The following is a 25975-nucleotide window of genomic DNA, read 5'->3' on the forward strand; positions in this document are numbered from 1 at the left end:
AAATACATAAAAAAATACTTATTACTAATATAGGCATAAACCAAAGGTCATTAGGACTAATAATTTCTTGACCCAAGTTCTTGGGTCGTCACAGGAGGACCCAGATTCGGGGGGCACAGATGCAGCGCTTGTCGTGTTCACGGCGACGGAGGAACCACGGAAGAATACGGCGGGTGGCAAGAAGGAAGTCAAGAGGAGCATCGGAGAATGACTGAAAATGAGAAAATCCACTCCCAGACAAGTCATGAAAGGAGAAGGCAAAAAGAGGTAATCTAACACCTTCACCTAAGATTAAGCCGGTGTTCAAACACTCAATAGTTTGTGATAAATTTGAAGGAGGAAATCCCAAGGAGGTTCACAAACGCAAGCTTTTGGGGGACCTAGACGATGCGTCGGAAGAAGGTGAGGAAGAGGCTAATATTATATCGCGCAAAGATGAGAATCAAGGGAACGAAATGGTTTAACCCTATGGTGCAGAGATGGAGAAGAGCCGGAAAGGGGGGTCGGAAATAGAGTTAGCACTGGTGGAAGGTCAGATTACGCCAGAGACCTTGGCGGGGGAACCTCTGACTCGGAAAGAATCCTCTGCTGGGCAGATAGCATCGCCGGAAAATGTGGTGGCTCAACCGGAAAAATCAGAGTTGACCGTTGGAGGGGACAACCCACATCCACCAATGGACAACCAGGCGGTACAGGACATGCAGGCCATTGTTTTAGACTTTTAGTGGGTTCTCAATTTGAATACCAGATTGGGAAAGAGGAGTACAATTGAAGTCAAATATAGAGCCTAGCTGGTCAACATCCCCCTTGCCTTTTGTCTCAAAATGACATACATCTAGATAAAGTAACATCTCAGCCCCTACAATGCCTCACTCCAAACCCGTTGAAAAGTCATACCCCAATCTTGGATGATGTGGAAATTCAAATGGCAGCCATACCAGGTTCCAACATCCTCTGTAGCGAAAACTTCCCTCCCCTTCTCCATGGAACGACGAAGTCTCTTACTGTGAAATTTGAAGGTATGCGGCAAAAGGAGAATGTATGGAGTCGGCAACCAGCATCTGCAGCGGATTATATCTTTTTAAATGACCAAAACGGTGGTTCGAACAGTGGTGGTGTTTCGTAGAGAGGAGGAACTCGTTCTCCCGATAAAGATGAACTCCTCTATTCCAAACAACTTTGACAGGCCATCTATGGCTAGTAAGGTGGTGAATGGAGTTACTGCTACCAAAAGCAATGAGCCGTTCGTTCTTCAACCTGATAAGATCAAGAAGATTGGCTGCGCGGGACTAAGGGAGGGTCGGCCTTCACTTTATTTATAGGGAGAGGACACAAACTTCCTTGCGGAGAAGATGGGGCACGCGATTGTTGGTAAGTTCTCTCACTCGACTACGTCCACTAACCAAGTCCAGAAAATGCTAGGTAATATCAAGTTCATCAAAGGCTTCAAGTGGAACTACATCAATGCAAAGCATCTCATCATCCAATTTGAATTTATCGAGGATTATGCAAAGATGTTGAATGGGCCTAGCGGTACACCGGTATGGTATGTTGATCATCATCCGATGAGGGTGTTCAAATGGACGCCGGACTTCGACTCATTCTTTGAAACGCCAATTGCAGCAGTTTGGTGCAAAGTGATAGGTGTGCCTATCCATCTATTTGAGGTGTCAACACTATACGCAATCGGCAATCCCATTCAGCTCGATCATGACACGACAAGCAGGAAACGACTATATTTCGCCCGCATTTGTGTGGAAATTGACATATCTAAACCGCATACGGAGGAGGTAGTGCTAGACATTCTCGGGAAAGAGACTATCCTCAAAGTCAAGTGGGACAAAATCCCATCTTATTGTAGGGAGTGCAAGCACGTTGGCCACTCTAGTAGAAACTGTCATGCTTTTGGTAAAAAGGATACTCCACCAGCAAACTACCCCAATCTAGCCTATAATAGGCGGCAATGGAACTACCAGGCTAAGCAACCTGCACAGAGCGAGGGGCAAAATCACACCCTCAAGAATATGAGAGAGCTTGTTTTTGAGAAGGAGAAAAGGAAGCAATAAGAACTGCAAATGATGAATGAGGAGGGCCACACCCATGGGAAGGACTCGGGTAATATTGTCCGTCCAAAGTCTCCGCCAATCGCGGACTTCATTAATGAGGATGGATTCATTCAACAAGGTCACCGAGGGAAGAAAGACAAGCAAGGTAACAATAGAAATGGTCAGATACCGAGATCAAACTCAGTGGGGAAGAACATAATGGATGCCAAAAAAGTGGATAATGTGGAGCTGGGAGTGAGGGCCTCTTCTGCTACTGCAGATTCTCTAAAACCGAGGAACTCGGAGAGCCGATCACAATAGGATCAGGCTACTTGGTCATTACAACAATTTGCGAAACCCAAGTTCTTCCGACATCTTGAACAGAGGGCATTTGTGGAGGACCCGATTGGTAAAGACTATGTGATGGAGGAAGTTTTGACTCTACTTAGTTGGGACGAAGAGAATATGTTTTGGGGTTTTTCTTGTACTTTTGGATTTCATGCGTTGCATTTCATTAGTTTTTTTTAATCTTCATTCCACACCTTTCCATTCAGTTCCACACTACCAACTTTCAAGTTCCACCGGGGACTCATTCTTCCTTCGCCTCAACATTTGTCATCGTCGGCTTATCATTGCCAAAGCTAATTAAGACAAAATCTAGAATTAGTCTATCAAAAATTTTAACATGTTAAATGTTTTATTAGTAATTTATGTAAGATATGATTACTAATTTGCATAAAGAATTAATTATAACTAATGCCGAAATAATGACACGAACACAAGCTTTAAATCAAATTTAGTGCTTTAATTTTAATTTTATCTTTGTGTTAACCAAGATGAAGGGCTCATCTCCAACTAATATTGAAAACCATGAAAATTTAAAGATTTATATGATTTTAAAACTAAGAAAAAAATGTCTAAAAATTAAAATTATTTTACAGTGGAATATTTTGATAACTGAGAGGTTGTTTTTAAAAGCTTTTTGGCCAGACATAGTCCAATGAGTTAGCCCGAAACGTGATGGATAAGGTTAGGGTTGAAACCCGAAAAATTCATAACTCGAATAGCCCCACCAAATAGCCTGACAACCCGAACGAATTAGCCCGATTGACATCCCTACCACAACACAAGATAAACTAAGCAGTAGCGTGGTTGATGCTCGGACCAAAGGTCATAGGTTCAAATCCATAGTGGCGGCTTTTAAAATTTATATTCATTTGCTATTTGCTAATAAAAAAAAGGATAGACCATCACCAACATACTAGTCTTCATTCGAGCTATTATTAGAGGTATTATAATCTGTTTGATCTATATTTATTTTAGAAGGAGTTGATCGAACTGAAGAAAAAAAATACTCCCTTTGTCCCATTAAAAATGAAAAGTTTTACTTTTTGGGTTGTCCAATTAAAAATGAAACGATTCTTAAAATGGAAATAAAATCATATCCACTTTTCTCTCTCTGTTACTTTATTTTCTATTTATTATCTCACAAAATATCACTACATAAAATCACATGCCGAAAAGCAAATGTTTTGTATTTAATGGACGGAGGTAGTATTAAATGAGCTGAAATTAAGTGCCAGTTCCTTATATATTTCTAAAACTTTCGTGAAATTCAATCAATTTTAAAATCTACTTCCTCCGTCATGCCACGTGATGGTTTTCTTTTGGACACAATATTTAAGATAATGATTTATATTGATAAAAATAATGTATGAGAGAGGAAAAAGTAGGAGAGATAAAGAGAATAAAGTAAGAATGAAAGAATAAAATAAGAGAGAGTTAAAGTTTTATTTTTTGTTAAAAGAGGAATTTGATCACTTGTGGTGGGATAACCCAAAATGGAAAGATGATCACTTGTGGTGGAACGAATGGAGTATATGTTTGTCATTGAATCATTGATTTGGTATAATTATACAACAAATATGTTGATTTCAGCCAAAACAAAATAATTTTTGACAAGAACTCCCTCCATCTAAAGGAAGATGACCCATTTCTTGGGTGGTACATAATTTTAAGTAACTTTATTTTGTGGGTTAAGTGGAGAGAATAAAGTAAGAGAGATAAAATAAAGTAGAAATAAAGGTTTTTCCATTTTTAGTAATGGGTCATTTTAGTTGGGACAAGGACAAATCGAAAAAGTAATGCAATCTCAAATTAATCCGCCTTCAATATTGGCACCGTCAAAATTAGAACACGTACCATTTCAGAAACAATGGAGTGAATATAATACAATCTCATTTTAATCCGCATTCAGTATTTGCACGTCAAATTTAGAACACCATCCTCTAATAGTACCATTTCGGAAACATATACTATTTAATAAGATAATATCGAATCATTACTCGATGATAAAGCAAAGAATTAGTAGTCACTAGTTATTAGGCTTCACAAAAGCTTGTGTGTAATATTTTATCTCACACTGCTAAAAAACTAATTATTAATTTTGACAATGAGATAGATAGACAGGCTAGTCTCGTTAAGAGAATAGACGTCTTAATCCAAGTCTAACTAGAACCAAAAATAAATAGAGTTTCTCAACATTACTGAAACAGTTGAAAAATGAAAGATGAAGCTCCACCTGTTCTTGGATGAAGCAAAAAATATCAGGCATCTAGCGAATCGACTCTTAAACTTAGGCGGAGTTCATGCGTCAAAGCAAGGCAACCCAGCCCTGTTGGGCTGAGCTGACCATGAGTTGCCATTTACAAAATGTGGATACCATGCTTATGGGTAGCAACAATGATATCCAACCCTTTCAACAGTTACTCTGACTCGGTATCAATAGACAGATGTAGCCTTGGTCTTACAGAACGCTTTTGACGAGGAAATGAAAAGGGACTGTTAGGAGGGAGGGATAGGTGCAGCGACAGAAACAGCACGAGATGTGCTCGTCCGACAATTGAGATAACACAATAAACTGAGAATTGCAAATTGAACACAGAAAATAGACTCGGCTTTATTGAATGATAATGGAAGGGAAATAACAACGGAAATTCCTAGATGCTCGCATCCTCTCAAAGCACTGATATTAATATGCTTACAAATGAAAAACAAATCTATAACAACTTAAACAAACTAGCCAAAATATGCTCCTCACTCCGATGCCTCCTCCAAATTAGTTGGCTACCTGATCTTTCTTTACTGGTCTTACCAGACCCTATTGTCGTTGATTCCAAGCAATAGAGGTGATGCAGATATATGATAAAAAGAATAGTCAAATATCTACAAAGGAATGACAAGATCTTTCACAAAAGGATTAGCAAAATTGCAACATGAATCGGTAAGGTAAAACCAAACTACTCCATGTTTGTTCAAGAGATTTTGTTGGGTTTTTTTGGAAAAAGAAAAGAAAATATTGGGGGGCCCATACCCATTATCAGCTAATGGATCTATGGTACAATCCTTTGACTGCCCTGATCTCAAATCATTCCCAGCAGCACCCATCCCCAAGCCTAAGACCACCTTTATCGGTCATTGAAGGTCGACCTTCACGTGGTATTACAATTAAAAAAAAATAAAAATCTAAACATAAGTCTCTCTCTCCTTGACCCATGTCTCTCTCTCTCCTCAAACCAACCCACGGGTCTCCCTTCTCATTTCACCATTCAGCCAATGAGGTTGTGCCAAATGGCACAATTTCATTGGCTGATATTATTATTTTTAATAATTAATATATCTTTAATATATTATATTAAAAAATTATAAAATTTATACCAAAATTCATAATTTTTCTTCCTCTATAAATAGAGACCACATTTGCTATAGTTTTGCACACAAAAAAATATCATCTTTTCTCCTCCTATAACCCTTATTGTTTAGTAGAATTTCATATTTTCTAGTTTCCCTTGTTGCTAGCTATGGAGGATGATGAGGATATTATATTCTCCGATTCCCAAAACTTCAACCCTTCCCAAAATATTAACCCTTCTCAAGATTATTTCCCTAGCTTTGATGATTTTCCGAATTCTGAGCAATTTCAAAGTTCTTATTTGGGATCGTGATATTATGGGGAAAATAATTATTGCTTGCATAATCTTGCACAATATGATAGTGGAAGACGAAAGAAGCACGTATTCGAACTATTGTGATCCAGCAGAATTTATTCAAGATCGACTTGGACAAAGTAGTCGTGAGAATGGAGATGGCGATGCGAATAATGATTTCATATATTCTACGAGTAGGATTGCGAGTCTAGCGTCTTACATGAAAAATAAAGCCCAACTTCAAAACAGAGAAGCTCACAAAGCTCTGCTAAACGATTTGGTAGAGCATATATGCGCAAATTTCGGCAATTGCAATTGAATGTCTAGTTTTCATCTTATGTATGAGCACCAATGATGTATTTTCAATTTCGTATTTCCATGATTGTAATTTATGTTTTTTATTTGTTTGTTTTTATAATTTTTAGTTTGTCTTTTATTACGTTTTTCGATAAATTTACAATAATAAGTATTTCATGTAATAATAATAGTAATAAAAATAAATATATAATAGTGTGGTTGGGTGGTCATTGATAAACCATGAAAATATGTGTGGTTGGGTTGGATGAATATTAATGATGTGGAATATGATGTGGAGGAGATAGAAATGAATTAAATATTGAAAAAGTGGATGGTTGGGTTGGGTTGGGGGTTGCTGATAAACATGGTCTAAGAGAAATCCAGTCCTCTGTAGGAACACAATTCGAAACTTCTGGATGGTCTCTTGACTCAGGCGGGCCCAACAGATGCCTCGGATGGCCTGGTGGGCAGAAATATTTGCAGAGAGGGGTCGTTTTCATTAAATATTAGTATTAGAGCAGGAGATCCCATGGCAGTCTCTGTAGCAAATGCATAGCCATTTAAAGATGAACGGCAATTAAGAGGGCCAAGCTGCATTTCAACTAAAGAAATCAGAGTTAATGTGATGATGGAAACTGAACTTCACCATTATCTAGACCAGTGTTAATGTGGTTGGCCGCAGAAGAAATCAGAGGTTCAATTTCTTCGTCAGAAGCTATTCGATCATTAAATCCAAGTGTTGGATCAATGCTAAGAGAATTAGTTTCATATTCAATACCATTTACCATACAGAAATGAAGGGTTCCCCCACCATCCTGATTAACAAACACTAACATCTTCACAATCTCTACCACTGCCAGTAGCACTGCTGCTCATAGGATAATTTGGCCATTGTTAATAAAATTTCTTCGAACCTATATATGCAGGTAAAATTCCCTAAAAATCATCTGATTTCCCGGCTACCTTTCTGGTTGTTTATCACCCCTAGTCAAAGACCAGCATTACTATCTGAAGCGACGACATCAGGTTTAACTGGTTTATGATCCATTTTCTGTCTCAATGGATGCACAGAGAGTTCCGTTAGGTGAATGCCACAGGCCAAGCTCCCCAAGACCCTGGCGGTCACTCTCTGCTCTGCCTTAACACACCACGAGCCATCAGGCTTCACCTCAATCTCTGCTACATCTTCCCCACAATTTTTCATCTGTAATTCTGGAAAGTTAAGAAGAAAAAAAATTGACCTCATGACAATCCATGAAAATACCTTAGATGTGATCCGATTGAAATAGGCATGGCATCTATGATGATTTTCTCCAAAGAATAATTCTTCAAACATATAGGACATTGCCACTACATCCACAAACAACAATTGAAATACATGAGCAGGAAAGTGAAAAAACATTTAAGTTCTGTAAGCAAGTAATTGCAAACCAAAGACCAACTTTTTTTATAATTGAAACTATAAGGCAAAAAATAAATAAATAAATCTTATATTTACTTACCTTCCTTGACCGCTGGTTCATTTCCACGATCAAAACAGCCCATGTGAGCATGGAGTTTAAATTTTCCAGCTACCTTCATTCTTATACCGCTCACCTGGCAAGCATTAATAGGATTTTCAATTTGACCTGGGCAAATGAAGCAGATCCTCCCCGTGTGAAGACATAATAATAGAAAGGCCCCTACAACAAATCACATTGAGCCACTTACTACTAAGAATACGTTGAAACTTGTAGGTAATTACATATAAAGATTTATTTTTAATACTCCCTCTCCCTATCACATTTCATTTTCTTTTGTGCTCATTTTAGAAAAATGATACCCCCACCGTCCCAGCTCAAGTGATTGATTTCTATTTTGGCCGTTGTTTTGCGAATGTTAGAACTCGTAGGGGAAATTATTCGTGTTATTCATTGTGGACATACCGATTACATGTTATATAGACTAGGATATTCTACATATAAGGTAACCCTAATTTATAATTAATTACAATATATTTTCCATATAATTCCCCTGATTTGGTGTGATCTTCTCCTTGATCTTCTCCTTGATTTCGTGTATCTTCTGACACTCCCCCTCAAGCTAGGTAGTGGGATTCCCAATGCTTAGCTTGCACAATACTTCGTGGAACGACTTCGAGTTCACCGTCGTTGTCAAGATGTCGGTCAGTTGATCTTCCGATTTAACATACGACATTTCTACCACCTTGGCTTCAATGTTCTCCTTGATGAAGTGTTTGTCTACCTCCACATGTTTCGTTCTGTCATGTTGACAATTCCCCATGGAGAAAAGCATTGGTCACATCAAACTGATGAAGTGTCCATTCCTTATTGGCGGCGACCGAGAATAGTACTCTGACGGTGTTGATTTTCGCCACTAGTGAAAAGGTCTCGTCATAATCTACACCGTGAGTCTGAGTATATACCTTCGCCACAAGACGGGCTTTATACCTGTCGATAGTACCATCTGGTGTCCTCTTTATCGTGAATACCCATCTGCACCCAACTGGTTTTGCTCCTTCGGGTAACTTGCTCCGTACCCATGTACTGTTCTTCATTAACGCCTTCATTTCCACCATCATTGCGTCTTTCCACTGTTTATGTTTCATCGCCTCTTCGGCTGTCTGTGAGATTTCCTCTTCTTCATATAACGCAGCCTCAAACGCTCGAGCCATTTTGGTCAGATTCCCTTGCACGAAGTTTGTTATGGCATAGCGGCTCTTCTTTCCAATCTTCTCTGGGGAGTATCGTTTCGGCGGAATTCCCCTTGTACTCCGATAAGGGAGCACGTATCTTCATGTATCTCTATCAATTGTATTGTCGTGGGGTTCTGTTTCAGTAGAGTCAGTGGTAACTAGTATCTCAACTATGCTTGGATCAGGAATTACCTCGGATATCATCGTCGGAGGAGTTCCGGGGCTTGGCTGAGATGGCTTTTGTTGTCACGCCCGCATTTCCTAAGGATAGGAAGTACGGTGGACCGCGACTAGGGGGGGGATAAAGAAGCGGGGAAGAAAGGGGGTAACAAGAATATTTGACCCAAAACATTTAATAAAGGAAGTTCACTTTTAAACATTGTACTTAAGACGATATTACAAAAGTTAAAGTATTCAGAGTTTAAAGGAAAACATTGTATCGGATTACAAGCAGCGGAAAGACCAAAAGACAGATGCTGCCATGTATGACGACACGACACCATCCAAAAGACCAAATAAAAATACTATATCAGCTTTGGCTGCTCAACATCCGTCATCCCCATCGTCGCTCAACCTGCACATTAAGAAAACAACATGCAGGGCTGAGTACTTATGCACTCAGTGGACACACGCCAAAAACATAGTTTGTCATGCCATAACAGTGTAACATTGGGGTTTTGAGTATAATGAAAATAACCCAAGTACACAAAATACATTTCATAAATTCGACTGCGCAGTCATTTTCCGATATTGCCACCCTTATTCCCTCAATCATACACTATCTGATCCAAACCATGACAAGGGGCGTGGCCACACCCCAGGTCATCTAGACCGGCCAACTTGCTCTCAGATGGCACCCAGTCTCGTGTACACTAGCCTGAGGGTTCGCAGCCCAACAGACCCGAATTCGATTAAACATATGTGGTAAACCACTTCAGATAGGTTTCAAAACGAAATAATTGGCAAGACAAACAGTTCACCTCCATAAACATTTCCGGAACAAAGTCCGTATTTAAAGATAACCCACATAAAAGTAGGGTAGAAAAGCCCACCTCGATTGCTTAGCTTTTAAAACAGTTCCCTTCAACCACACTTTCCTCGAAAAAGATCACCCTTTTGAAAGATAAATAATATCATGATTAGAGTCAGAAGAGACGAGACTTTAAACGACAATGCATGATTCCTACGTGGACGACTTCAACATCTAGCACGTTACACGTACATACACTTAACAACATATTACAAAACAAACACACAAAGTCACACGTTCGAAACACACCCCGCACGCAAACGACGTACCCAAAACGCGCACACGACACACGAACACAGCACTCCAAGTCCTGGCATACCCTTACTGTGCAAACGGCTCACTTGGCTCGGAAAAGGTTCGGAAAAACTCGGAAAAAGGATCGGCGTCTCGGCCTGGCTCGGTGTCTCGGCCGCCTGGCTCGGCACCTCGGCCGACCGTCTCGGCCGCCTGGCTCGGCACCTCGGCCGACCGTCTCGGCCGCCTGGCTCGGCACCTCGGCCGCCTGGCTCGGCACCTCGGCCGACCGTCTCGGCCGCCTGGCTCGGCACCTCGGCCGCCTGTCTCGGCACAGCTCGGCACCTGTCTCGGCACAGCTCGGCACTTGTCTCGGCACAGCTCGGCACCTGTCTCGGCACAGCTCGGCACCTGTCTCGGCACAGCTCGGCACCTGTCTCGGCTCAGCTCGGCACCTGTCTCGGCACAGCTCGGCACCTCGGCCGACCATCTCGGCCGTCCGGCTCGGCACCTCGGCCGACCGTCTCGGCCGCCTGTTCGGCACCTCGGCCGACCGTCTCGGCCGTCCGGCTCGGCACCTCGACCGACCGTCTCGGCCGTCCGGCTCGGCACCTCGGCCGACCACCTCGGCCGTCTGCTCGGCGCCTAATTTACACCCCTTTTCCTCTGACCCCCGATTCTCAAACCCTATACGACAAACACACCACGCATTCTACATCCCAAAACACACCCAAACACCTGGGATCATCCCTTCCAGACTCTCCACAAATCTGCCCTAGGCTGAACCCAACAACTCTCGGCCAACACACACGAAAACTCTCGAACCAAACACTGATTCCTCCGAGCCATCTCTTGGCCAAACACACCCACATTCATCACAAAAACCTATCACTCAGAAACACGCCACTTGCACATGAAAACATCTCCCAAAAACATACAACTCGCGAAACTGCGCAGTTTACTTGCAAAAATCATAATAAAATCATACGACATCCAATGAAGCTGAAATTTACACACCACACAAAGGACACATTAACCTTTACACAGTTCAAAATTCGTACCCAACGGAGATCGTTTGCTTAGTTAAAAAGGGGTCGGAACCCACTGTCAGTTACCAACAAAGACATGCTTCACACAGACACATCATCCCACAACCTATTCAGCACCTAAACCCTCCAAAACGTCCTATATGCATGAGGTTTCGAAAATTAACAAGGGTTAGGGGTTACCTTTCTCCGAATAGTTCGAAACGTAGGTCAAAGCTTCCCTACTCCGATTTCAAAACGGTACGCGAGAGTTTGCTACCTTAATGAAATCAGGAATCAATGAGAGGGAGTAAGAGGGAAGGTAAAAACCGAGAGGGAGAAGAAGGGAGACTTACCAGAGAGAGAGTAACTTTGCGAGAGAGAGAGCGAGCGAGAGAAAGAGAGAAACCGAAGAGGGAAAGAGATTGGAAAAGGGGAAAAGAATCGGTTAAGAGGGAGTGGGGGAGGTTGAGAAATTAGTGGGGAGAGGGGGAGGGGTTTTTTTTGAAAAGGCGAGAGAATTAGGGAGGGAGGGATTTAATTTGTTATTTAGGATTTTAATTCCAGCTTAATTAGTTAATCACTTTTAATGCTAGGTAAAAACACCCCATCCGCAACAATAGTGTAAAGCAATTAATATTTCCACACCATATATCAAGCACAACACATAAGACATCCATTAATTTAAAGAACCAAAAACCACAAAATCTCGGATATTACATTCCTCCCACCTTAACAAAATTTCGTCCCGAAATTTGTTAGATCACTCAAACAGCTCTGGAAACTTCTCTCTCATCTTATCTTCTAATTCCCATGTTGCTTCTTCGATTCCATGATTCCTCCACCGTACTTTCACCGAAGCGATTGACTTATTCCTCAATTCTTGCACTCTTCGATCCACAATGGCCTCGGGCTTCTCCTCATAGCTTAGATCGGGATTTAGGACCATCATTTCTTCTTGGTGAACGATGTGTGTGGGGTCACACATACTTCCTCAATTGTGACACATGGAAGACGTTGTGCACATTTCCGAAGCTTGGTGGTAGGGCCAATCTGTATGCTACCACGCCGACTCTATCCAAAATCTCGTATGGACCGATAAATCGGGGTCTCAGCTTTCCCCTCACTCCAAAACGAGTTATTCCCTTAGAAGGGGAAACTTTCAGAAAGACCTTTTCCCCGACCTCGAACTGTAACTCGGTCCTTCGAACATCCGCATAAGATTTCTGTCGATCTTGTGCCTCCTTGATCCTCCCACGGATTTGTCGGACAATCTCTATCATCTCTTCTACAGAGTCTGGTCCGAGAATTCTTCTCTCACCCACTTCATCCCAATAAAGTGGCGATCTACACTTCTTTCCATACAAGGCCTCATATGGGGCCATCTTGATAGTCGCCTGGTAACTATTATTGTAAGCGAACTCTACCAAGGGCAACACTTCTTCCCAACCTACGCCTCGATCTAGCACCACGGCTCGTAGCATGTCCTCCAATGCTTGTATCGTTCTCTCCGACTGCCCGTCGGTTTGCGGGTGGAACGCTGTACTGAAATTCAACTTAGTCCCCAACTCGCGCTGCAGGCTTGTCCAAAATCTAGAAGTGAATTTAGCATCACGATCAGATGTGATTGTCGCTGGGACTCCATGCAAGCGTATAATTTCCCGTACATATACCTTAGCCAACTGATCGGATCCATAAGTGGCACGAACCGGCACAAAATGGGCAGATTTGGTGAGGCGATCTATAATCACCCAAATCACCGTGTTCCCTCGCTGGGATTTTGGCAGTCCTATCACAAAGTCCATTGCAATATGTTCCCACTTCCATTCCGGAATCTCGAGGGGTTGCAATTTCCCATAGGGCCGTTGGTGTAGCGCCTTTACTTGTTGACATGCTAGGCATCTCTCCACAAATGCCGCAACATGCTTTTTCATACCGTTCCACCAAAACTGTCTTTTCAAGTCTTGATACATTTTGGTGCTCCCTGGATGAGCAGCGTATGGGGTTTCATGTGCTTCTCTCATGATTTCCATCCTCAGGCCTTCATCCTTAGGCACACACAACCTTCCCTTGTATGTGAGACCATTATCCGCTGCCTCACGAAAATTTCCGAGTTCACCCGTCCTCACTTCTGAGCGAATCTTTTCTAGTAACGTATCTCGCCGTTGAGCTTCTACAATTCTGGCTCTTAAGTCGGGTTCCATCACCAACGTGGCTACTATCCCTTCCACAGTCTCGGGCATTCTCACCACTTCCAAGCGCATCTTACTGAACTCTTGGATTATACTCTCTTCGATAGTAAGAAAGGTGGCCAGCTGAGATTGAGACTTCCTACTAAGAGCATCGGCCACTACGTTTGCTTTTCCCGGATGGTAATTTATACCACAATCGTAGTCCTTTACCAACTCGAGCCACCTACGTTGGCGCATGTTCAACTCCTTTTGCTCAAAGAAGTACTTTAGACTCTTATGGTCCGTGTATATCTCACAACGGACTCCATAAAGATGATGTCTCCAGATCTTCAAAGCATGTACCACAGCTGCCAGTTCCAAGTCATGCGTCGGATAATTCAGTTCATGGGGCTTCAATTGTCTCGATGCATATGCAATCACTTTCCCCTTCTGCATAAGCACACATCCCAGTCCCACCTTCGACGCATCCGTATATACCGCATAGTCAGTCTCTGGCTCCGGCACAGCTAGGATTGGTGCGGTGGTCAATTTCTCCTTCAACAACTGAAAGCTCGCCTCACATTCTGGCGTCCAAATCATCTTGACTCCCTTTTTCAGTTGTTGCGTCATTGGCCTTGCTATCTTCGAGAATCCCTCGATGAATCTTCGATAATAGCCCGCCAGTCCTAAAAAGCTTCGGATTTCGTTTTGTGTAGAAGGTGACTTCCACTCCTGCACCGCTTCTACCTTGGCCGGATCTACACGAATTCCGTCTGAAGTTACTACATGTCCAAGAAAATTTACTTCCTTGAGCCAAAACTCGCATTTACTGAACTTGGCATATAGTTTCTCGTCCCTTAGAGTTGCTAGGACGGTTCTCAAGTGCTCTTTGTGCTCCTCCTCGTTCTTTGAGTAAACAAGCACGTCATCGATGAAAACCAGGACAAACCGATCCAGAAATGGATGGAACACGCGGTTCATAAGGTCCATGAACACTGCCGGGGCGTTCGTCAGTCCAAAAGGCATTACAACGAACTCATAATGACCATATCTTGTTCGAAAAGCTGTCTTGGGTACATCTTCTCGCCGAACCCTCAGCTGATGGTACCCAGACCTCAAATCCATCTTAGAGAAGACTCCTGCCCCTCGAAGTTGGTCAAACAAGTCGTCTATCCTTGGTAGTGGATACTTGTTCTTCAGCGTTAGTTTGTTTAGCTCCCGATAGTCGATGCACATCCTCATCGTTCCATCCTTCTTCTTTACGAACAACACTGGTGCTCCCCATGGTGACACGCTAGGTCTAATGAATCCCAATTCCAATAGCTCTTGCAGTTGCACCTTAAGCTCCTCCAACTCTTTTGGTGCCATTCTATAAGGTGCCTTGGATATTGGTGCCGATCCGGGCTCCAGATCGATCGTGAATTCTACTTGCCTGTCGGGTGGGGGTCCCGGCAATGCATCGGGGAAGACATCGGGATATTCACTCACTATCGCCACATCTTCTATCTTCCTGTCTTTCTTCTCCTCCCCATTCAAATAAACAAGGTACGCTGGACATCCCTTCCTCATCATTGTAGTGGCTTGCAGCGCAGAGATAATGGACTTGCGTCGGCTCATTGGGACTCCGTGAAACTTCATCGGCTCTTTTCCGGGGGTTTCAAACGAAATTTTCCTTTCTCTACAATGAAGGGTAACGTGGTTCTCCGCTAACCAATCCATACCCAAGATTATGTCTACGCTACCCATCGTCATTACTTGCAAATTATAAGCCACTAAACTGAGTTCACCTATTCCAAAGTTCACACATGCACAAGATCGGGATATATCTATAGCCCCGCCTACCGGTGAGGTCACACTCATAGTGGGTTCGGTCTTAACAGTAGGTAATTCCAAAGTATCCACACAAGACGTTGATATAAAGGAATGCGACGCACCCGTATCAAACAAGACAACTATAGGCATATTGAGAAGTGTGCCCATACCTGCCAAGTTTCCTTGCTCAAAGGTTTCTTTCCCGTTTGCCGGCTGTTTCCCCTTCAAGGCGTAGGCCCTTGCTTGCGATGGTAATCCTTGGCGGCGTTGTTGCGGTGGAGGTGCAGGTAGTGCCTGGGATTGTGGACGGAAACCTAGCTGGTTCTGTCTCGTTCCCGTTCCCATGTGCTTGTTTGGGCAATTTCGGATGTAGTGGCCACTCCCACCACAGTTGAAGCACCTAGGGTCTCGACACTCCCCGGCGTGGTACTTGAAGCACCTTCCACATTGAGGGTTCCTCGGCGGAAAGTTTGCCCTCGGTTGGAAAGTATTCTGTCTCCCGCCATTGTAGGGTGGGTTCCTCATGTGTTGTGGCCTCTTACCACCATACTGAGCCTGGTCACCATCCCACCTCCTCTTCTCTTGGTGGCCCGGCTGAGCTTGTAGAGGTGTCGCGTTTGTTGTTGCCACAACTCTTGGCTTAGGGAGTGCATCTTCCACGTCCAGTGCACAAGTCAAGATCTCCGAGTAGGAGAGTTCTCCTCGGCAGGCCAATGCGGCCTTTATCTCATCTCTGAGCCCGGCCCGGAACTTCACCGCCCATTTCTCATCGGTGTCCATCAACTCGGGCGCATATCGTGCCATCTGCGCGAGGGCTCGGTCATACTCGGTTACAGTCATTCGGCCTTGGCTTAGTGTGTGGAACTCTACCACCTTGGCCCGTCTGTACGTCTTTGGAACATACTTGTTATCGATCTCTACTTTAAACTCCTCCCATGTTAGCGCCTCCAGGCGTGCAGGATCCATAGTTCTCTGCCGAGTCTCCCACCAGTAATCGGCAGCACCTAACAGTTGAAAGGTAGCACCAGCAATGCGCTCCCTATCTGTGCACTCCATGACCCTGAAGATACGCTCGAGGCCGCGTATCCACTCTTCCGCTTTGGATGGGTCTCCTTGTCCGTCAAATTTTGGGGGATTCTGCCTTGAGAACGTAACTATGAATCTTTCTTGTTGAGGCGGGGGTGGAGGTGGTGGTGGCGGTGGTGGTGGAGGTGGTGCCTCCACGTGGGGTTCTTGTCGTGGTTGGCGTGCACGTCTTGGCGGCATTCTGATTCAATATCCAAAAAGTGTTACTACAATTCTCATCCAAAATTATCACTTTCTCAAAATTTTCTTATAAAACCTTCATGTAGTATAAGATGCAACACATAGGATATAAATCAAAATCAAAATTCTCATTAAAAGAAAGAAGGCCAACATTGTTCCCAAGAGCAGATCGTACAGAAAGCAAAAACTGAAAAGACAACGAACTATTCTAATTCTAGACTACGACTCTATCATCCTCATCCATAGGCCCTTCCTCCGGGTCTTCGTCGTCGTCCTCCTCGGAGTTCCCTGGCAGAGCCTCCTCATAAACATCCTCATACCCTTGTTCACCCTCGTACATGCTCACATACTTGTCCTGATACACGACCCTCTCTTCCACCTCCTGTGGGGGCTGCTCCTCTCGAGAGTCCACCAGTGCACAATACACGGCTTTCCGAAAGCCAGCCATGTCACCCACCATGTCATCGGTAGCGGGCTCATGCCACGTGTACCTCCTCGCCGTTCTTTCGGCCCACTCCTTCCAGCTATCGGGAAGCAAATCTATTAGCTTCTCAATGCCGTCATGCTCTGTCACTCCGAACTCCTGAGCTGCCCTCCAGAGGGTGTCGAAGTGTGCCACGAACTCGATCAACGGTACATGATCCTTCTTCCGGTACACTCTATAATCCCTGAGCACCCTCTGTGCCCTAAGTCTATCGCGATCACTCCGTCGCGGGGTTCGGAACATACGCGCCATCTATAGAAAAAAAAGAAACAACCACCTCGCGTATAAAAACAGAGTACATAACCGAAGAAGAGAGAGAGAGAGAGAGAGTGTATGCACGTATCGCTGTTCTAACCCAAACCCGCTGGTGTTCAAAGGCCAAAAGCTCTTATCTATCACAGGTCCAAGAAGCACTAGTGAAATTCTATCACGTCTAAGTTCAAACATTCAAAAGGCCAACACATTCTCCCATAAAAGCTCACATCAACATTCACGTCATCAAATCATCACACATCGGCCACATGCTTTCATATAAGTTCATCATACATCAACAGTTCATAACACCATAACAGTTCATAACTCAAATAATTTCCAACTTTTCCACATCACGTTGTACCCTTCCACATGTCTCAACATTTACTTAAACTTTACATAAAAATCATTTTCAACACCAAAATCACAATTTCCTCCACTTCCATATACTTTCCAAAATTTTGAAATTTTCATTACCTCATTTCAGGTTGAGTGCGATGAGTCGGATGTTGAGCCAATGACACTTTTGAAAACTTACTCCAGTCAGAAAAAGAAATTTTTTTTTTTTTTTTTTTTTTTTTGGGTCCAGAGCAGAAAGAGAAAACCTAGGCTCTGATACCACTCTGTCACGCCCGCATTTCCTAAGGATAGGAAGTACGGTGGACCGCGACTAGGGGGGGGATAAAGAAACGGGGAAGAAAGGGGGTAACAAGAATATTTGACCCAAAACATTTAATAAAGGAAGTTCACTTTTAAACATTGTACTTAAGACGATATTACAAAAGTTAAAGTATTCAGAGTTTAAAGGAAAACATTGTATCGGATTACAAGCAGCGGAAAGACCAAAAGACAGATGCTGCCATGTATGACGACACGACACCATCCAAAAGACCAAATAAAAATACTATATCAGCTTTGGCTGCTCAACATCCGTCATCCCCATCGTCGCTCAACCTGCACATTAAGAAAACAACATGCAGGGCTGAGTACTTATGCACTCAGTGGACACACGCCAAAAACATAGTTTGTCATGCCATAACAGTGTAACATTGGGGTTTTGAGTATAATGAAAATAACCCAAGTACACAAAATACATTTCATAAATTCGACTGCGCAGTCATTTTCCGATATTGCCACCCTTATTCCCTCAATCATACACTATCTGATCCAAACCATGACAAGGGGCGTGGCCACACCCCAGGTCATCTAGACCGGCCAACTTGCTCTCAGATGGCACCCAGTCTCGTGTACACTAGCCTGAGGGTTCGCAGCCCAACAGACCCGAATTCGATTAAACATATGTGGTAAACCACTTCAGATAGGTTTCAAAACGAAATAATTGGCAAGACAAACAGTTCACCTCCATAAACATTTCCGGAACAAAGTCCGTATTTAAAGATAACCCACATAAAAGTAGGGTAGAAAAGCCCACCTCGATTGCTTAGCTTTTAAAACAGTTCCCTTCAACCACACTTTCCTCGAAAAAGATCACCCTTTTGAAAGATAAATAATATCATGATTAGAGTCAGAAGAGACGAGACTTTAAACGACAATGCATGATTCCTACGTGGACGACTTCAACATCTAGCACGTTACACGTACATACACTTAACAACATATTACAAAACAAACACACAAAGTCACACGTTCGAAACACACCCCGCACGCAAACGACGTACCCAAAACGCGCACACGACACACGAACACAGCACTCCAAGTCCTGGCATACCCTTACTGTGCAACGGCTCACTTGGCTCGGAAAGGTTCGGAAAAAGCTCGGAAAAAGGATCGGCATCTCGGCCTGGCTCGGTGTCTCGGCCGCCTGGCTCGGCACCTCGGCCGACCGTCTCGGCCGCCTGGCTCGGCACCTCGGCCGACCGTCTCGGCCGCCTGGCTCGGCACCTCGGCCGCCTGGCTCGGCACCTCGGCCGACCGTCTCGGCCGCCTGGCTCGGCACCTCGGCCGCCTGTCTCGGCACAGCTCGGCACCTGTCTCGGCACAGCTCGGCACTTGTCTCGGCACAGCTCGGCACCTGTCTCGGCACAGCTCGGCACCTGTCTCGGCACAGCTCGGCACCTGTCTCGGCTCAGCTCGGCACCTGTCTCGGCACAGCTCGGCACCTCGGCCGACCATCTCGGCCGTCCGGCTCGGCACCTCGGCCGACCGTCTCGGCCGCCTGTTCGGCACCTCGGCCGACCGTCTCGGCCGTCCGGCTCGGCACCTCGACCGACCGTCTCGGCCGTCCGGCTCGGCACCTCGGCCGACCACCTCGGCCGTCTGCTCGGCGCCTAATTTACACCCCTTTTCCTCTGACCCCCGATTCTCAAACCCTATACGACAAACACACCACGCATTCTACATCCCAAAACACACCCAAACACCTGGGATCATCCCTTCCAGACTCTCCACAAATCTGCCCTAGGCTGAACCCAACAACTCTCGGCCAACACACACGAAAACTCTCGAACCAAACACTGATTCCTCCGAGCCATCTCTTGGCCAAACACACCCACATTCATCACAAAAACCTATCACTCAGAAACACGCCACTTGCACATGAAAACATCTCCCAAAAACATACAACTCGCGAAACTGCGCAGTTTACTTGCAAAAATCATAATAAAATCATACGACATCCAATGAAGCTGAAATTTACACACCACACAAAGGACACATTAACCTTTACACAGTTCAAAATTCGTACCCAACGGAGATCGTTTGCTTAGTTAAAAAGGGGTCGGAACCCACTGTCAGTTACCAACAAAGACATGCTTCACACAGACACATCATCCCACAACCTATTCAGCACCTAAACCCTCCAAAACGTCCTATATGCATGAGGTTTCGAAAATTAACAAGGGTTAGGGGTTACCTTTCTCCGAATAGTTCGAAACGTAGGTCAAAGCTTCCCTACTCCGATTTCAAAACGGTACGCGAGAGTTTGCTACCTTAATGAAATCAGGAATCAATGAGAGGGAGTAAGAGGGAAGGTAAAAACCGAGAGGGAGAAGAAGGGAGACTTACCAGAGAGAGAGTAACTTTGCGAGAGAGAGAGCGAGCGAGAGAAAGAGAGAAACCGAAGAGGGAAAGAGATTGGAAAAGGGGAAAAGAATCGGTTAAGAGGGAGTGGGGGAGGTTGAGAAATTAGTGGGGAGAGGGGGAGGGGTTTTTTTTGAAAAGGCGAGAGAATTAGGGAGGGAGGGATTTAATTTGTTATTTAGGATTTTAATTCCAGCTTAATTAGTTAATCACTTTTAATGCTAGGTAAAAACACCCCATCCGCAACAATAGTGTAAAGCAATTAATATTTCCACACCATATATCAAGCACAACACATAAGACATCCATTAATTTAAAGAACCAAAAACCACAAAATCTCGGATATTACATTTGTGGTAAGACCTGCTCGGCAGAAGTGACAACTGGATCGGTTGGTTCCTCGATCGAGGAGCTTGGAATTGGCACAACCCAACTTAGATAGTCCGTGGACCTATCTGGATCACTCTCCCCCTGACTACTAATGTGACTGTGGTAGAAAAGTTCGGTTTCCAAAAAATTACAGTTCATGGTAGTAGTGATTTTTTTGGTATTGGGATCAAAACATCTGTACCCCTTTTGGTTTACCTCATATCCCACAAAGACACATTTGATGGCACATGTTGATAGTTTCGTTCTTTCATGTTTAGGTATGTGGGTAGAAACGGTACAGCCAAAGACTTTCGGAGGAAGACTAAGGTATTCGGGAATTCGGGCTTGTTTTAGATAGGATATCAAGAGGGGTTTTCATGTGAAGGATTTTGGTTGGTAGGCGATTTATGAGATAGATTGATGTGGCGACGGCTTCTGGCCAGAAATGTTTGGGAACTTTGGATTCAATCATGAGAGCTCGGGTCATTTCTAGGATCACACTATTTTTCCTTTCTACTACCCCGTTCTGTTCGGGCGTATATGCACACGAAGTTTGATGAGTAACTCCGTTTTCTTTACAAAAAAAAGGGTCATAGCACTATTAATAAATTCCCTCCTATTATCTGATCTAATGGTTTTTATGGTGGTTTGAAATTGTGTTTGGATCAGTCGAAAAAAGGATGAGAATTTATCAAAGACTTCTAATTTGTGTTTCAAAAAATAGGTCCACGTCATCCTAGTACAATCATCCACAAATATCACAAAATAACGAAAGCCATTTCCACCAACAAAAGGCGCAGTGCCCCAAACATCAGTGTACTAAGGAAAACATGGATAGCATTCGAGTATTCGTAGGTTTAAAAATCTGTCTGTGGCTCTTGGCCAAAACACAAGTCTTGCATGAAAAATCAGAAGGAATAGAAAGATTCGGGTAAAGTAATTTAAAGTAACTAGGAGAGGGGTGCCCTAGTCTTCGGTGCCAAAGCCAAGTTTCCTATTTCGTGGATCCGTGAGCCAGCATCGCACTTCCAGTTTGAGCAATCTCATCCATGTAGTAGGGCGCTGGCACTTCCAGTTTGAGCAATCTCGTCCATGTAGTAGAGCCCCTGTTTCTCAGTGCCACGCCCAAGAATCCTCCTCGTCTTAATATCATGCAGAATACAAAAATCAGGATGCATTAGGAGTGTGCAGTTCAACTCTTTCGTCACATGACTTATAGACATCAATCTTTGGGGTAGGGTCAGAACATAAAGACAGTTTTTGAGCCGTAGTGTAGATGATATTTCAATAGTGCCGGATCCCACAATAGTATTTAATTCCCCATTCGCAGTTCGAATATATGATCTATCAGAATCTTCAGTATAATCAACAAAGTCATTTTTATCCGGAGTCATGGTGTCAGTTGCCCCACAATCAAATATCCAACCTTTTGAATTTTTTCCAAAGATATCATAAACATGGAATGCAGCAGAAATTTCTCGTAAGGGTATAAAATATTCTTTGACACAAAATTGGGGCTATTTTCGGATTTATTAACAGCTGGGGGCCTTTTCGAATTTTCTGAAAATCTGGGGGTTCATGCATAAGTGGATGGGGTCTGTTTTTGTATTTCACATGTTTCTGGGGAGGTAAATAATAATAAGGCAAAGTTGATTTAGGGTTCGGATTATATCCGAACCCTTTACCTCATTTCACTACGCCGCTTCCTCTGATTCCTCCGTTTCCTTCGATTTCTGTCCACTCAGCCAAATTTCCGATGCCCCTCACGTTGCCGCCGGCCGGTGGAGGCTCCTGACGTACCCCAGTTCCGGTTCCGATTGATTCCCCATGGTTCCCGGCCTCGGTTCACCGCGGGACTCCTTCTCCATTCACGCCTATGGCGATTTTCGCCTAGGCCAGGAACGTCTTTGCCTTATGTTGTTCCTCCCACCACTCCGGGTAACCGATCCGTTTGAAGCAAGTTTTCCACGTATGCTTTTGCCTTCCACAATAGGAGCGCCACAACTTGGAGGTGTCTGGTCTGTTTCCCGGCCGGCTGGTGGCCGCGGGTCGCGGCAATGGCGCGTTGAGTCGGTGCGGTGGTCGCTGGTTCTGTGCGATAAGCCCTTGTCCGATCCCTCCGCCATATGATGATTCGGTTCCACCATTGGCTTCACCGGTGGGTGAGGGCGACGTCGGTGGCATGATTCTCCGTCGAGCTTCCTCCGTCTTCACCCACCCGTATGCCGCCTCCACAGATGGCGCCGGTTCTTCCTTCAAGATCTCCCTACGGATTGAGTAATATTCCTGATTTAATCCAGTCAGGAACTTGATAAGCCTTTTCGAATTGGAGTAATTTCTGAATTGTTCGACCCCCTTGTCAAAACAGCTGATTGGTTGTTTCTGACTTCGATCTATGTTAATCCACAATCCGTGGATCTTTCTGTAATATGTTTCAAGATCCATGCTTCCCTGCTTGATGTTGATCGGCTTTTCTTCCAGGTCATAGATGATGTATCGGTCGGCTTTGCTTTCAAATGTGACGGCGAGGTTGTCCCACAGGGCTTTTGAGGTCTGATGGTGTGCGAAATCCGCAATAATGTTGTTTTCAATGATATCGACAATCCACGAGAATACCACAAGGTTGTTCTCTTCCCATTCGTCATAACCTTTGCTCCCCGGTTCTAGGGGATCGCTCTTGATGTGTGGGTATGCACCCCTGCCTCCAATCTTTACTTTGATTAGCCGTGCCCATAACAGGTAGTTCCGACCATTCAACTTGAATGGTACCGTGATACTCTTGCTGTTTTTGAGACACGATCTGATTTGCATCCTTTGTATCCTCTGTGTCTGACATGTTTGATGTAGGTTGATATTTCGGATGGTTTGATTCTGGTCGGAAAAAGGTCGGGAAAGTTATTTCGTTTGGCTTGATTTCGGCCGAAAAAAGAGGTCGGGAAAGGTATTATCGGCTATGATGAAACTTCTCTGAGCCAAGTTCGATTTCTGGCTCTAATGCCATGTTAGAACTCGTAGAGGAAATTATTCGTGTTATTCATTGTGGACATACCGATTACATGTTATATAGACTAGGATATTCTACATTAAGGTAACCCTAATTTACAATTAATTACAATATATTTTCCATATAATTCCCCTGATTTGGTGTGATCTTCTCCTTGATTTCGTGTATCTTCTGGCAGCGAAGATGATACTAAATAGTTAGAGTTGAGAGAAAGTAAAGTAGTATACAAAATAATACTCCCTCCGTTTCACCATAGTTGAGGCAAAACTTTTCGGCACGGAGTTTAAGAAAGGGATATTGAGTGTGTTGAATAAATAGATAAAATAAGTAAGAGAGAGAAAAAGGTGGAGAGAATAAAGTAGAAAGTGAATAAAATAGAGAGAAAAAAAAGTAAGAGAGGGTAAAGTAAGAAAGAGAAAATAATTACTATATATGGAAATGACTCAACTATGAAGAAACTTCCCGAAATGGAAAAATGACTCAACTATGAAGAAACGGAGGGAGTATATAAGTGAGTCGTATCTACATTGTTCTCTTACTTACTTTACTTACTCTTCACTTTAACTAATTATTGTCATTTTTTCCCAAACACGTGCCGAAAAGCAGTCAATCACTTGAGACTGGACGGAGGGAGTAATAAATAGTTAAAGTGGAGAAAGAGGGTAAAGTAAGAGAGAGAAATCTAATAAATACTTCTCTACATTATTCTCTCTCTTACTTCGCACTCTCTCTACTTTAACTATCAATTTTTCAAAACGAGTGCAAAAAATAAAATATGACAAATTTTCCCAAGGAAAAAAGTTTTTCAAAAAGTTTCATGGTAAACGATTTATGCAACTATTATTGTAGACCAAAAACATAAATCAGAGTTCATAGATTGGTGCTTATAGTTTTTAGAATAGACCTTGCAGCAGGTACCAGTTTCCGTTGTGGCCTCAACTTTTGGCCAGCGCATCGTTGTCCGCCTCCTTACTCGGAGACGGTTCAAAGGTCCGCGCACCTAGAGACGGTTCAAAGGTCCGCCCTTCAGGGATCTTCCATGGGATGCAACTTTGGATGGCAGCCGAGGTTTTCCCTAGCTCTTGTTACGTATTTCCATTGAAGAATATCGACGTTATTTTGGGCGTTACGTGGCTAGCCTCGCTAGGCAAGGTCATGGCAAGTTGGCGGGGTTCATCGATGGAGTTAACTTGGAGTGGTAGGCCGGTGAAGATTGAGGGCAACCCCACCCTCCCTCGCAGAGCATGCTCATCCCACGACATCAACACTCCGAATGACGACGATCCCTGTTAGATTCTGCATTCCATGCTAAGCAATGACCCAACTGCGGATTTCGGGTTCGACCCCTCCCTGCCGCCGAAAAACCACTCTCAGTTACAGGCATTAGTGGAGGATTTTCCTTCGGTCATCTGACAAACGACGGAACTACCACCATTTTGCTACACTGATCATCACGGTTCACCCATACCGATACAATCATATGCAGAAGGATGAAATGGAGCGTTTGGTAGCAGAAATGTTTGCCTCGGAGATTACTACTCTAGCCCAGTGCTACTCGTCCGTAAAAAAGACGATTCGTGGAGATTTTTTTGTAGATTATCGAGAGTTAAACAAGCGCACCTTTCCAGATAAGTATCCAATCCCGGTCATTCAGGAATTGTTGGATGAGCTACATGGAGCTCGATGGTTTAGCAAGCTCGACCTCAAGGCGGGTTATCATCAAATCTGAGTGGCTACTTCGGACGTTCCCAAGATAGCTTTTCGCACGCACTCAGGCCACTACGAGTGTCTGGTTATGCCTTTCAGGCTAACCAATGACCGTGCCACTTTTCAAATGAATGACATTTTCCGGCCCTGGCTTCTCAAGTTCGTTCTGGTGTTCTTCGACAACATATTGGTTTATAGTGCATCTTGGGACTCCTATGTGGAGCATTGGCGTCAGGTGTTTCGCACCTTAGGGGACCACTCTCTCGTTGTTAACCCAAAAAAGTGCCTCCTCAGTCGGCGGTAAGTGGAGTATCTTGGTCATGTGGTGTCCGCCAAGGGAGTTAGCATGGACCCAACCAATGTTTTGGTTGTCCTACGTTGGCCCACACCCACATCCCTCAAGGTTGTTCGCGGGTTTCTTGGCCTCACCGGATATTATCGCGGGTTCATCCGCGACTATGGCAAGATAGCTGTGCCCCTTACCCAATTACTTAAGAAGCCGGCAGACACCAACAAAAGCAAGCTTGGGTGTGGCCGGTCGAAGTAGAGCAGACTTTTA

General features: G+C 43.9%; 2 protein-coding genes across 3 annotated transcripts; one reads left to right on the forward strand and one right to left on the reverse strand.

Annotated features, from left to right (window-relative positions):
* The first annotated feature begins 1352 nt into the window (after window positions 1-1352).
* LOC121770437 lies at window positions 1353-2066 on the forward strand. Its single transcript, XM_042167166.1, has one exon. It carries the CDS (start codon window positions 1353-1355, stop codon window positions 2064-2066), a length of 714 nt encoding a protein of 237 aa, XP_042023100.1.
* Window positions 2067-7079: 5013 nt separating this feature from the next.
* LOC121771625 (E3 SUMO-protein ligase SIZ1-like) lies at window positions 7080-8052 on the reverse strand. 2 transcript variants are annotated; one of them, XM_042168456.1, is made up of 3 exons: window positions 7831-8052; window positions 7593-7678; window positions 7080-7532 (listed from the first exon to the last, which is right to left on the reverse strand). In XM_042168456.1, exons 1-3 carry the CDS (start codon window positions 7907-7909, stop codon window positions 7317-7319), a joined length of 381 nt encoding a protein of 126 aa, XP_042024390.1. In that variant the 5' UTR covers window positions 7910-8052; the 3' UTR covers window positions 7080-7316. The 2 variants fall into 2 exon arrangements, with proteins under 2 accessions (XP_042024390.1, XP_042024388.1); XM_042168454.1 differs by having other exon boundaries at window positions 7080-7678.
* Window positions 8053-25975: the final 17923 nt, after the last annotated feature.

This window comes from Salvia splendens, chromosome 16 (genome assembly GCF_004379255.2).
Source record: "Salvia splendens isolate huo1 chromosome 16, SspV2, whole genome shotgun sequence".
NCBI lineage: Eukaryota > Viridiplantae > Streptophyta > Magnoliopsida > Lamiales > Lamiaceae > Salvia > Salvia splendens.